The 14530-nt window shown below is 42.9% G+C and overlaps 1 protein-coding gene across 1 annotated transcript in view; it reads right to left on the reverse strand.

Moving 5' to 3' along the window:
- Window positions 1–13969, reverse strand: part of LOC124372292 (histone deacetylase 11-like) — a 56820-nt gene extending 42851 nt beyond the window's left edge. The window contains exon 1 of the mRNA XM_046830673.1: window positions 13799–13969. Within this exon, the coding sequence (XP_046686629.1) occupies window positions 13799–13840 (42 nt within the window). The 5' untranslated portion in view covers window positions 13841–13969. The remainder of the gene's footprint in view (window positions 1–13798) is intronic.
- Between the last annotated feature and the right edge of the window lie 561 nt (window positions 13970–14530).

Genomic DNA, 14530 nt, shown 5'->3' on the forward strand with positions numbered 1-14530 from the left:
GCTTGCCTCCCCGGGGCGAAGCTGGGCAACGCTAGATAGATTAGTGTGTACAATCTACTAGCGGCTAAAAGGCACAACGATCTTGGTAGTTGAGATAGGACAGAGTGGAGGGTTTGCCTATGGCATCCCAAGCTGTAACTGGAGGCGTCTCTAAGAGACTGCCGCAGCTGAGTACCAGCTCAGATGAGGACATGGTGCGCCAAAGTCCAAAGCGTCCGAGAGGACAAGACCCTGTTGAGCAAACTGTTGAGCAAAACCAGCTAGTAGGGGATTACGTATCCTTAGCTGAGTCGAGTCACGACCCTGTGGAGGTCTGCAATGCTGTCGGCTTAAAGCTGAGTCGTCTCCTAAGCAAAATGCGTAACAAACTAACGCAGCCAGGCCAGATAGCAATAGAGGACTACTTTGAAAAAATTAGAGATTTGGCGGTGCATCTCCACCAAGAAAACGTAGTCCTGAAGAGCAAACTCAACGAGAGGGCCGTTGGGACACCACTCGGTAGAGAGTTACTGCAAACTTGCCAAAATGCGATGACAGAAATCGCAAAAACAGCCAAAATTATAAGTGCAGGTACACCAGTGCAAACTGGCAGGCCGAGCTATGCAGCCATGGCTGCAGTAGCACCTCCGGTTACTGTCCAGGGCCAAGGGCGTAAAGTCGCTAAGCCAAGAGACAAGTGCACAGCTCTTATCTACCCCAAAGACTCGACCTCGAACACCTCTAGTGAAACCACTAAAGCCCTGATCCAGATCACTGTTAAACCGCAAGTCATGGGCCTCAAGATCAGGCGTATTTCCAAAATATGCAATAATGGAGTGGCGCTAGAAGTCGAGAACGCAGATCAACTGCGTAAACTGGAGGAGATAAAGGAGCTTCGATGCGTTGTCAATATCGAAAAGCCTAAAAAGAGAAGGCCAAAAGTACTGGTGTATGACGTGCCGAAGGAGCTAGATGGCAAAACTCTAACCGAAGTGGTATTTGCTCAAAATAATGAACACAAGGAATGCACTCTGGAAGATTTCCAGAATAACTTTAGGCCTCTATTCAAGACTGGACCTAGGAATAAACCCACAAACAACTGGGTCTGTAAAGTTACGGCTGAGACAAGAAACTCGCTTATCAGAGCTGGCCGTGTCTTTATTGACTGGGCCAGCTGCAAAGTTATAGACCACCACATTGTGACAAGATGCTTTAAATGCCAGAGATACGGACACATGGCTAAAGACTGCAAGTCGGAAGTCGACGTCTGTGGTCACTGTGCGGCGACAAGGCACCAGACCAAAGCCTGTCCCTTTAAAGGTGACAAATCTAAGGCTAAATGTGTACACTGCTCCGGAGATAGGGGCTCCGGCAGGCAATCCGGTCATCCGTCAGGGGACCGCAACTGTCCTAAACATCAGGACGAAATCAACCGCCTGATATCACTGACTGATTATAGCTGCTAGAAGGCCTCGTTCAAATTTGGCCAAATAAAACTGCAGCGCAGCCATACAGCGGTGTATCAACTCAGGCAGGTAATTGCGGAGGATGGACTGGATGTCGTGCTTATCCAGGAGCCCTACTCATCAGTCGGCCGACTGTCCGGACTGGGTCTCAGGACAAAGTTCCTGGGTCACAGAACTGCACAAGAAGGTCGACCCTGGTCCGCTATTGCAGTGGCCAACAGTGCGATCGAGCCACTAGAGTTACTGCAGTTTAGAACAAGCCACTTTACATGTGCACAAATTGACACAGAGATCGGTAAACTGTACGTAATAAGCGCTTACCTTCAGCCATCACATGATATTGAGCCATACTTGACCCATCTGCGAGGAATATTACATGCTTTAAGAGGTGAAAATGTTATAATTGGGTTGGACGCTAACTCGAAATCCGAACTGTGGTACAGTGATAGAACAGACGAGCGAGGTGCCGCTCTTGAAGACCTTATACTAGCGCACGGTCTTGTGATCCTAAATAGGGATGGTCAATTGTCGACCCATGTCAACATGTATTGGTGTCTACATGGACGTGGGGAAACGAACATAGATGTGACGCTAGCTTCGGCAAGCGTTGCGAACAGAATTAACGACTGGAGCGTCAATGACACGGACATTGGCTCCGACCATCGCCTGATCACTTGGTCTGTCTCACTGGGCCCGCAGCACGGAAGAGTTGCCAGATCCAGAAATTATGCTGTCCGAAAAGCAGATTGGAACAAGGTTAAGAGCGAAATTAAACGAAGGATTAATGATGCTCATATCGGTGATGGCGTGAATAATCAGAATGTACAGGAACGAGTTGCCGAGTTCTCGCAATGTATCATTCAGGGATGCGACAAAGGCATCCCGAAAAGGGCTATTATTAATAACGCAGTACCCTGGTGGACCGGCGAAATTGCAGAAAAAAGAAGGATTTTAAAAGCAGCCAGACGGCGGTATCAGCGATGCTGTCCGTGTCAAAACCGACTTTTGCTAATGAATACCTTTCGGCGCTTGAGACAGGAGTACAAATACCTCATTAAAAACAGTAAATAGTGCCTGTTGGAAAACACTCGTGAAGGAGGTGGGCAACTCGAACCCCTGGGGCTTCGTATACAAGCTCGGTGCGGACAAGTTACGATTACAAAATGTTCTTTCAAGTCTGAGAGTGGGCAGATTTGCTTACGCAGGACAGTGGACAAGTTCCATAGAAGAAACGCTCGGCTTACTTCTTGACACCCTGGTGCCACCTGACAATGAAATGGGTGAAAACAAGCTGCATACCCATATTAGAACTATCTCTGAGACTGGACAGGGAGAATGGGAAGAGGCCCCATTCACAATGCAAGAACTTGAAATTGCCATGAAGCGAACACGACCACGAAAGGCTCCGGGACCAGACCGGGTCCCCCCTGAAGTGCTCAAGTGCTGGGATCACCCAATTAAGTCCTGTTACCTCAGACTTGTTAACCTGTGTTGGGACGAGGGAATCCTTCCAGCATGCTGGAAAACCTCGAGGTTACATGTCATCAAAAAGGCTGGGGACAGAGACTGGGCAGACCCAGGTAATTATAGACCGATTAGCCTTCTACCTGTGGTGGGAAAAGTATATGAGGCTGATTGCTATGCGCATCCTAGCCGACATCTCTATAAATGAAAAACTCCACCCAGGTCAGTATGGCTTTATCTCAGGGAAAAGCACGGTCGATGCTTTAGAGGGGCTAGTGGAGTTCGTTTCTCAGGCAACAGACAAATATGTGGTGGGTCTCTTCATTGACATTAAAGGCGCTTTTGACGCCGTATGGTGGCCGGGGGTCATCGAGAAGCTGTTGCGTATGTCCTGCAGTCGTAACATTGTCGACGCAGTAACGAGCTACTTAAGCGAAAGGACCGTCACTCTGGAGTCTGGCTTGAACAGTATCACCAGAGAAGTAACAAAAGGATGTCCCCAGGGATCGATTCTTGGTCCCATCCTCTGGAACATAGTTTTAGATGACTTTCTGAGGCTGGATTTCCCCGGAGGAACTGAAGTCATTGCGTATGCTGACGATGGTTTGATCCTGATACAGGCAAGATCTAGGAATGAGATAGAGGATAAATTCCGTACCATTACAACCCAAATGGAAACCTGGGCTATCTCAACTAAAATGCGTTTTGCAGTGAATAAAACGAAGCTTATGCTTCTAAAGGGCCACCTACATCGGGAACGTTCCCCGATTGTAACACTGCAAGGTGAACGCATTGAGATGACCAGGAGCATAATGTACCTTGGCATTATGCTGGATGATAAGCTATCCTTCCTTGATCACGCCAAATATGTTGGACAAAAAGCCAAAGCGCTCTTCGGTAAGCTCATGCAAGTGACTCGATTCCAATACGGAATCCTTCCATCTACACTGAGCACTATCTACGATGTTGTATTCGTACCCATCGTAACTTATGGTGCCAGTGTCTGGGCGCACCGCAGCGCGACCACTGGAGTCCGCAGGGCCCTCCGAAGTTGCCAAAGAACAGTCCTTTTAGGGATTACGGGAGCTTACCGTACATCCTCGTTTGCTGCGCTAACGGTGATAGCTGGGAAAGTCCCGATCGACCTCATTGTATTGGAGATGCCGAGAATCCGTCAAGTCCAGAGGGGATACCTGGATATCTCAAAAAGAGAGATCCGACAAGGTACCCTGGCCACCTGGCAAGAAGAATGGGCCCGGTCAGAGACCGGTAGATTAACATACGGATGGATCCCAGACATTGGGGAAAGGTTGGGATGGACCTGGTTTAAGCCGGACAATCTATTGACACAGTTTCTCTCAGGTCACGGGGCTTCTGTTTCCTATCTGCATCGCTTTGGACACTCGGAGGTCTCGCTTTGCCCTTGTGGTGAGGCGGAGGATTCTCCTGGGCATGTGGTGTTCGACTGTATCTAGTTGGAGGACGAGCGTCAGACTCTAATCCGCTGTGTGCAGGAAGAGCACCTTGTCTGGCCATGCCAAGTCGCTCACATGTTATCTTGTGAGGGAGTGTACCGCGGTCTTAGGAACTTTCTAACACAAGTCCAAGCCAAAAGAAATGTCTAAAAGGCCGATTAAGGTTCCACCTAACGCAAATCAGCAGTGTGCAGTCCCGAAGTTTTCGCCCCAAGCAATGCTACCCTATGCAGTACCAGACAACATGTCGCCCTTAGGGTGAGAGGTGCCGAAACAAGAGCTTCCACACATCTGGTAACTGTAGCACGAACGAAAGTTGAAAGGCACGTTATTTTAATTCGATAATTTAAGTATTTTATATATGCATGACCTTGTTTTAAATACCGCATGACAAAAAAACTAACAGCACACGTTATAAGGATCAACGCTCGATCAAGGAGCGCAGAAACGTGTTGCAATAACCTAAAGCATGTTAGTTTATATTTTAAAAGGAACCGCAGCTCCTTTTTATCTTTAGAACTTTTAAAAGTTTACTCTTAGGCCCCCGGGGCTGGGTGCCCCAGAAATAGACCCTGCTATTTCTGTCCAGCATGGAGTTGTGGTGTCGGGGGGGCAGTGGTTGATTTGAATGCCCAATACGCTAGACGTTTAGCATAAGACAAGTAGAGATAGGGGCATAAAATTGATGTGATTAACGTCTGCATAACAGGGATAACGCCAGAATAGCAATAAACAGACCGCAAAAGTAAACCTGGGTATGCCGAAAGGTAGGTACCAGGTGCAGACAATACTCAATGAAAAAAATGAATGGAAAAAAGGCCGCTAGTGGTGCTGTAGGACCTACAAGGAGCCGGTCTGCATAGTACGCGAATCATCGTCCTTACGTATGCTGATGACCTGGCCTTAGTTGAGAGGTCTGAAACGTCGCCGAGGGCGCTGATCGAGTTTAAGCCAGCCAAGTGTGCGACGCTTCACGTCGCCAGGCGGACTGTAAGGCCTACTGAATTCTTGATTGACGATACTCCACTTAGGATCGTTAGGTAGGGTGAGACCTATTAACATCTGTCAATGGAGATGTCAATGAAAACCTTAACAAAATTGACAATTTTTCACTCTTTATTATTTTTATATGGTTCTTTCTGAACTCAAAAATATATAGTTTATATACCGTACTGAAAAAATTATTAGCAGAGATAAAAAATATTTAGTAAGCGCTTTCACAGCAGTTTCAATTAGTGTTTGCGTGTTGCACTGAACCAAGTATTTATTATAGTACACAATCTTACTTTACACTCTGTGTTTTTGTTATTCTTACCACCTGTGCACATTTGAGTGCAGTATTTCTGATCTAGCAGATGAGTTCAAGTCAGCTGTTTGTTTTGATATTGTTTTGGATTGTTATTGGATTGTAAACAGTGGAAAGTGAAAGTAAACTTTGAAAGATATTTGATTAGTTTTAAAAATGCCCAGATATAAGAGTTTTTGGAAAAGAAAGTTTAGAGGAAATAAGTATGTAAATAAATCTGTAAATAGTGATGTAAATAGTAGTTCTGTAAGCATAGACACTGAATCAAGACATAGTACTACCGTACTTCAAGTAGCGATGTTAAGCCTAGTCCTTCAAGTGGAGAGGTTATACCTGTGACAGTTCAGCCTAACTCAAGTTCAAAGATGAAATTATCCTATGTTCCTGAATTTATGGCTAATGTAGATGAAGAGACGCTGAAAAGAACATTATAATTGATCTTAGCTTGGTTTCTAACTTTATAAATGACTTTGTTTCTTGTAAATACTGTGATGGGCGGAATTGCATAATTCTTACTGAAGATGTAAAATCTCATAAGGGCCTGGCTTCTAGATTAGTGATACATTGTACACTCTGTACTGAAGAAAAGACAGTTATGTCTTCCAAGGTTTTTATAAAGTGAATACATGCTATGCCTACGGCTTACGTGCTATCGGCAAAGGTGAAGCTGCAGGCAGAATCCTGTGTGTTCTCATGGACTTACCTCCTCCGAACACACGTTTTAATGTTAATAATCGACATATTGAGAGTGTCCTTGTAACTGTAAGTGATATGTTAATGCGACAAGCTGCTAATGAGGCTGTACAAGATAATTAGAACAATACGGACATTGCTGCTGAATTTGACGGTACGTGGCAACGCAGAGGTCATTCTTCACTCAACGGGGCGTTTACAACTACATCGTTTGACACAGGTAAAGTGTTACATGGAGAATGTTTGACAAAGTACTGCCAGAAGCGTGCTGTAAGCAAAGAAAAGTGTACAGAACTTTGCTCAAAAAACTATACAGGTTCTAATGGTGGTATGGAGAGTGTTGGAGTTTTGAACATCTCGAGATCGGAGCAAAGTCGTGGAGTGCGGTATTTGCAGTATCTTGGAGATGGAGACTCTAATAGTTATTCCTTAGTGTGTGAAAGAAACCCTATGGGGATAATGTTTCTATAGAAAAGCTAGAATGCATCGGACACGTCCAGAAAAGGTTAGGGTCAAGACTGTGTAGGCTAAAAAACAAAATGAAAGGAATAAAGTTATCCGATGACAAAGTTTTAGGTGGACAAGGTAGGCTGACAGACTTGCATATCGACAAGTTACAGAATTACTATGGTTTGGCCATAAGAAGGAATGTGGGGAATGTGAATGCTATGAAAAAGGACGTATGGGCCATATAATACGACAAGCTTTCGTCGGACAGCGATCCACAGCACGGGCTATGTCCAGAGGGAGAAGACACCTGGTGTAGATACGTACAACAAGGCCAAAATGAAAGGTGAAGAATATATAACACAAGGAGTCTTTGTCTACTGTAGTGATGGAGGTAATCAAACCAATTTTTGAAAACCTTTCCAAAAAGTCCTTGCTTGAGAAGTGCACCCATGGTCGGATTCAAAATCCGAATGAAAGCTTGAACAATGTGATTTGGTCGAGAGTCCCAAAAACCAACTTTGTAGGACTTAACACTCTCTGGAGTGTTGGATGCTGTCATAACGTTCAACGATGGGGCTACAGGAAGGGCGAGAGTGTTGAGGGGGTTGGGAATCGTTCCAGGACGGAACGCTATCGATGCGTTTAATTTATTAATTATTCGCGTTGAATGCAAAAGCGGATAGTGACCGAGTGAAGAAGGCTCAAACAGCTGTTCTCCAATTCTCCAAAGAAGCAAGACAAAGGAGAAGAACCCAAAAAAGAACCTGTTCCGCCTCCTGCTCTTGATGCACCCCCAGCTCCGACTCCTCTCCAGCTCCCTCTCCTTCTCCTCCCATGGTACGTCATCGCTCTGCTGCGGCTACCGCGCGCAACGCGCTGCGTCGGCGTCGCCTGTCGGGGATGAGCACATTACGCCTCTTCGCGTACTGCTGAGTCCTGGCTGCATCTCCCCCCCCCCCGAGATCATCTTCATCTGGGTCTCCGGTTGACTCGCCGATAATCCGGACTGCGGTTGTTGCTAGAGGCCGCATGGGTGGTTCGGTGGATACTATTCCATCTCCGCCCCCAGTTTTGTCTCCACCCGGCACTGTGTTGATGACGACGAGTGCAACACTCGATATCCCACCGAGAGATCGGCCTCTGCATGGGTCTCCCCCTCCGTCTACACCTGGAACCCCCTCGCCACCGGTGCCTCCGAGGGTGAACTTGACTCCCTGGTAGAGGGAGTGGCTTGCCAGATTCCTTTTTGGCCGCTTTGGATGAGTTGATGACATCGCTGTCGCCGGAACCGAACCCCTCGCGACAGCCGCGGCCGGGGAGATTTTGTCTACCTTGACCCCGGTATCCGAGCTGCGACGATGGCCGCTATGAGCGCGAGACGGTGCGTGTCCAACAGCTATATCGGACTGCCCCCAAACGTTCCATGAGGGAGGTTCTAGAAGCCAATAAAATCATCTTGGCTTATTTCACTTCCTCTTACTCGGCAAAGGTTGGCAGTACCGTTGAGCCTCCTCCTGGCTGCGTCATACCTGCTGCAGCCTTTCCACCCCCACTGGGCATGCTTTCCGGCTGCTCACATTCAAATCCTTCGACCCGAGGATCGCCCATCTTGCCCTGGAGGGCCTAGCCGTCTCCGCTGGACATCGCTCTACTGCCCGGGTCGACGTTGGACGATTCGTCGCGTACCTCAATGGGAAAGTGGTGGGAAACTCCGTCACTACCTCCTTCTCTGCGGCCCGGACGCCGAAGAACCGCCTCTCCAAGCGACTGCCTACGCTTCGGTGGGGGTGGAGTGAGAAGCGGCGGACCTTACAGCTGGTGGTTCCTGGTGCGGGGCTGCCGATCGTCGTAGACGGGTAGAGTGGGAGGTCCCTGTCTTCAGTTCCACGGCTAAACTGTCCTTGCCGCGAAGCCGGACAAAGGCAGGGTAGCTCGGGTAGTGACGACGTGCCCCACCTCCAATCACATGCTTCGAGGAGGTAGACACGTCTGTTTCGCGACTGGCGATCAATGCACCGGGCGAGGCTGAACACCCTAACGCTGAACGGGTGTCAGAGGTGGGGCAACGAAGATCGCCGCTGCAGATATGACGAGACGACTGCCCATGTATTGTGTTACTGTTTGCCAATGATGCCCGTGATAATCAAGAGGCACGATGCCATCCAGGAGCTGTCCGGCTAAACAATAAAGGCAAAAAATATGCGCATCAATACTCCGCTCTCCAGGTAAACCGAAGTCACTAAGGAAGGTGATCGTGAAAGTAGTGTTCCAAAGTCTTCACAGAGAATAATTAAGATAAACAAAATTAAATTTTACAAAAGTCACTTAGTCCATCATCTTCTTGAAGATGATCCGGACAGTGCTCTACTCAAATCAAAAGGAATTACTGTTTGGGCAACTGAAAGTTGTAATAGGGTGCTATCTTACGACATTTCAAACAGTACAATGACTGGGAATAGGTATGAACAGGTTTTAATTGAAAAAGTCTTGCATCAGTTTACGTTTCCAGAAATGGATCAAGCAATCTTCCAACAATATGGTGCTCCTCCTCATTTCGCAAATCCCGATTACTAAATGACAACCTTCGTGGCCGTTGTATTGGTCGTGGAAGTGATTTTTGAGATTGGCCACACCGATCCCTAGATTTAACTGTTTGTGATTTCTTTCTATGGAGTTACTTAAAGGAACAAGTTATACTCGTAACTTCAATAATGATGAGGAATTAAAACAATCAATTGAAGAGGAACTTCTCCGGGTACCGCAGAATTTCTTTGTAAGAGCTTACGATTCATTTGAGCTTATCAGTGTGTCGGTGTGGATAGATTACAGTTCGAATAATAGTGGACTGTAATTGTAGGTTTTTTAATACACTATGTTCTCATTTTCTGATTGAAATGCTTTATTTCCCTAAAATATGACAATAAATTATTTTAAATAAACCAAAACTAGGATTACTAGGCTAGTAGTAGTCACCTAGTCAGTTGTGGTCACTTACAGTGCAAAATTGTAATTTCCATGGCTAACCAATCAGATTACAGTTCATTTACACTTTTAATGCATTCAAAAACATCTGTTTTGTATACCCAGATTCCTATTGGCTAGTTGCCAGTTCTCGTCATCTGTGTGAAAAAGAACTTCAGGTCCACCTTCACATTATTTACAGATTTCTTCTCCATCAAGGTAAGAGCATACTCTTTTTTATCAAAGCATCTAAGCTTTGTAAATGAATTAATGAGTCAAAATTGGTTACAAATGTATAAATTTGAACGTAGTTTATAACAGTAATGTTTGTTTTCTGATTTCTTAGATGATATGCCATTTTATGGTAGTGACCACCACTAAAATGCAAGATGGCCTTATTTTTAGCACTGGTCATCCCTGGTGACCACCTTCGAATAGTAATTTTTAATAGTGATCACCTCTGAAAATTAGTTTTTAATGGTGGTCATATTTTGCGTTTTTAATTATTTAGACCTGTTTAATATAAAAAAGGGTTTTGTTTCAGATAAATGGCTACAAAGAAGAAGATGTTCGCCTATGAGGAGGCAAAAATGAAGGCCGCCATTGCTGATGTTAGAAATGGGATGAGCAAGAAAGCTGCTGCAAAACTACACAATGTGCCAACGTAAGCACTTCTTTATTTAATCTTACGATTTAATACTTATTTTACAAACAAACTTGGCTGAACTGGAAATATATATATATATATATATATATATATATATATATATATATATATATATATATAGCCTATCGTTTTAGCCTATTGGTTTTGTTGTTATGATCGGCTCCTATTTTATTGGTTTATTAAAATAGGTTAGCCTAACTTTGTTCAATCATGTGTTTTCAATGGGTTCTTTTGATTGTTACAGATCGTCTCTGGTGAGAAGAGTCCTGGGAAAAGTTCCAGAGGAAAGAAAGATGGGACCAGCAACTGTCCTAACACCAGCCGAAGAAGCTAAACTTGAAGAATGGCTTCTTACAATTGCTAAGAAAGGATACCCCATTTACAGGTCAATTCTTCTTGATACTGTTAAAAAGTGTTTAGATGGACAAAATCGCCAAACAATCTTTAAAGACAATCGCCCAGGATTAACTTGGTGGGAATCATTTAAGAGACGTCACCCTAAAATTAGTGAAAAAGAAGCAGAATCTCTGACTAAAGCAAGACCTTCTGTTTTAGAAGTGTCCATTCGAAACTGGTTTACTGAGGTCAAACTTTGGCTACAGAAAGCAAAACATTTTGATATTTTACAAGACCCGAGTAGAGTATTTAATGCCGATGAGAGTGGTTTTATGTTATGTCCTAAAACTGGAAAAGTCATTGGTGAGAAAGGCTCTAAGACAGATTTTTATAGAGTTACTAGTAATAATGAAAAAGAGAAAATAACAGTAATGGCTGCTTTTTTTTCCGGTGATGGAGCTGTGGTACCACCCATGGTAGTCTTTCCCTATAAGAGGTTACCCCGAGATGTAGGGTTAGGAGTACCAAAGTCATGGGCGATTGGAACAAGTTCAAATGGCTGGATGAATAGTGAAGTTTTTTTTGTAATGGTTGGCAAACCACTTCATTCCTTTTTTAGAGTATGAAAAGATTCCATTGCCTGTCATACTATTTGTAGATGGCCATAAATCTCATCTAACAATGCATGCTAGTGAAGTATGTGATGAAAAAGGTATTATTATCGTGGCTCTGCACCCCAATTGCACCCATATACTGCAACCTGCTGATGTCTCAGTGTTCCGACCCTTAAAAGCAGGGTGGAAAGAACATGTGCGTGAATGGAAATACAACAACTATCCAAAAGAAGTTACAAGAGCAACTTTTGCACCACTACTCAAAGCTGTTTTTGATTCTAAAACAAAACCATTAGTTGTCCAAAATGGTTTCCGTGCTTGTGGACTGTATCCATTTTCACCAGATGCGGTCGATTATGTTTGTCGTCAAGGACCAATGTTGAAACACTAACTATTAAAGCTAGTGGTCAAGAGACTGGTAATACACCTATCATAGACAAGCCTAATCAAAGTGTTGTGTACAACCAAATGTCTTATTTGGAATATTTTGAATCATTGATTGAGCAAACAACCTTAACACAGTTAAGAAATCTGGTGACACCTGGACAGGTGATGAAAAGGCACACGATTTATTCCATTTCTGGAAAACTCTGTATTTGAGACATGAGACATGGTCACAGAGCACTGTACCAATGACAGAATGTTGTAACAATGCTGATAGGACTGTAACTTCCTTAATTGCAGATTCTACACCTCCACAATCTAGCAATATGAATATGAACATACCAGTAACTGAAGAAAATGGGTCCAATTACACTCCCATTCAACCTGTTGCTGCATCTTCTTCTGCAAACAACATTCAATCAAGGACTAGTTCTCTTGTAAAGTACAAGTGTGATGAAGTTGCCAGTCCTTTCAAGAATTACCTCTTGTATCCCAGGACTCCAGATAAAGACAAAAACAAACAAAATGTTAAGAAAAAATTAAGGTTTCCTGCAGTTGTGACCTCTTCAGAATACAGAAAGTTCTTGAAGAAAAAAGACGATGCTGAAAACATGAAAAATGGATCCAAAATGAAAAGGAAAGCTGAAAAAAGAGTAGCCCTGCAGGAAGAAAACTTGGAAGAAAGTCAAGGTCAAGATAAAAATGCAAAAGGTTCCTCAAAAGGCAAGCAGTTAAATAAAAAGAAAGAGAAGAAAGATGACTGGCATTGCAAAAAGTGTCAATCTAGCTGGAACGAGGAAGTTCGGACAGGAATTTCAGCAAAGTGGGTTGAGTGTGGGACTTGTAAGCGTTGGTTTCATGTAGTAATATAATTAAAAATTAACTTGAATTCATTATTTTAAATGTAACTTACCGGAACCTAGTGTATATTAAAAACATGTTTAATTCCTTAAAAGGCCTATATGGTGTCAATGAGTTGAAATAAAGATAGGCTGATGTTAAACATATGACTTGAATATTTATTGAAGTGATTCTTACACCAAATTTAGGATTGATCTCAGTATTAAGATATGGTCACCATTACTGAAAAACCATTATAGGCAAGTAAGTGACGACTACTAGAAAAACTGAAAGATTTGCATGTTTTGCTTGGTATAAGGGTAAGTTATGTTTATTCATTTAGAAATATACAGTACAGTCAAAAGATAGAGCAAAATATATACTTTAAGATTATTTTTTTAAGTTCATATATATATATATATATATATATATATATATATATATATATATATATAAAACTTAAGCAAAGTGCCAAAAATTCAAAAGTAAAATTTAATTAAGGGTGACCACTACTAGCCTAGTGACCTTACTGTTTTTTTTAGTCTTTTTAAAGTACATTTTTTCAAAATGCCACCATTTTCTTTCAACTTCAACAATTGCTAGAGAGCTGAAATTTTCACACAATATTTTAAAACCCTATTTAATGAATTGTGTAGTGTTTGAAAATGTCCGGTGCATAAATGTGCAAGTAATATAAAATCAAACGTTTAAACCCCTTCGTGGGACACTCGGTACAAGTTTGTAAGAACTTGTTTCTTCCATGATTTTCTTGCTGCCATCATGGGAAAAACGGTATTTAACGATCAGCCAATCCTACGGAGTGCACATAGTCTCATGTAAGGATATGTATTATCATCAAACTCGATGTCCCTCAAATACAAATGAAGCTTCATGCAAATTTCAAGTCTATGGTCAATTTGTTCTTGAGATTTCGTACGAAGGGACAGAAATAAAAGTTAAACTGAAATCAATGTTTTTAAGTCCCTTAAGTAATAGGCTTCGCTAACGCTCAGCCATTGTTTTTTCTATTTGGAATATATAATGAATGATATTCTTTATATTTAATGATATTCATGGAAAATATAATGAAACATATCGAAATATTAATAAAATAATAAGTTAAAGAACTAAGGGAAAGTTTTCCAAAATGTAACCAAACCTACCTGGAATATGTTACCCCACTTCGACGCATCAAAGGGATGCATCTTCTCAAGTCCCGCAAACCTCACATTGTAATGACGGCAATAGACAATTGGCCACTGCGAGGAGTTGATGTCGAACCATAAGTTGACCTGCGGTTTGCTGCTTTGGCTGTCCTAAAACATTGGTGGAAACAACAGTCAAATCAATTTCCGACGGAGAATGTCTGAGCGTGAGAATAAATCCTCAATTCAATTTCAACACACAAAATGTGAAAAGAGTTTATGGAATAGAAAGATCTCGTGGGATGTTGACGTTTAGCATTATACTAACTTACCTTCTATAGAGGCAGTGCATTCTCAAATGTCTTTAGCCAAAAGTAACAATTTCAAGTGATGTTCAACCTCAAAACTTCAATTTTCCATGAGCATTTCCCTTAATTATGACTCTTAATGAGGTTGCAGATCTGGAGGATCTCGTAGTCGACTCAACCATAGTTCCATATGTATTTTTAACTTTCTTTCTATTCTGAGAAACCACTGTTCATATTGAAGATGAAAGTATTTCTTGACGTTATATTTTTAAATTTGTGTGCAAGGCGATCACGCCACGATCGAAGATCACACGATTTATTATCACCCATTAAAGACCAATGTGTGGAATGCATGGTAAGCATGCAACGTCAGCGTCAGTTGCATTAGCCTAATTATGTTTCAACGAAAATTATGTGCAAACATTAGTAGAATTAGTGCATG

This window comes from Homalodisca vitripennis, unplaced genomic scaffold (assembly GCF_021130785.1).
Source record: "Homalodisca vitripennis isolate AUS2020 unplaced genomic scaffold, UT_GWSS_2.1 ScUCBcl_2794;HRSCAF=7893, whole genome shotgun sequence".
Taxonomy (NCBI): domain Eukaryota; kingdom Metazoa; phylum Arthropoda; class Insecta; order Hemiptera; family Cicadellidae; genus Homalodisca; species Homalodisca vitripennis.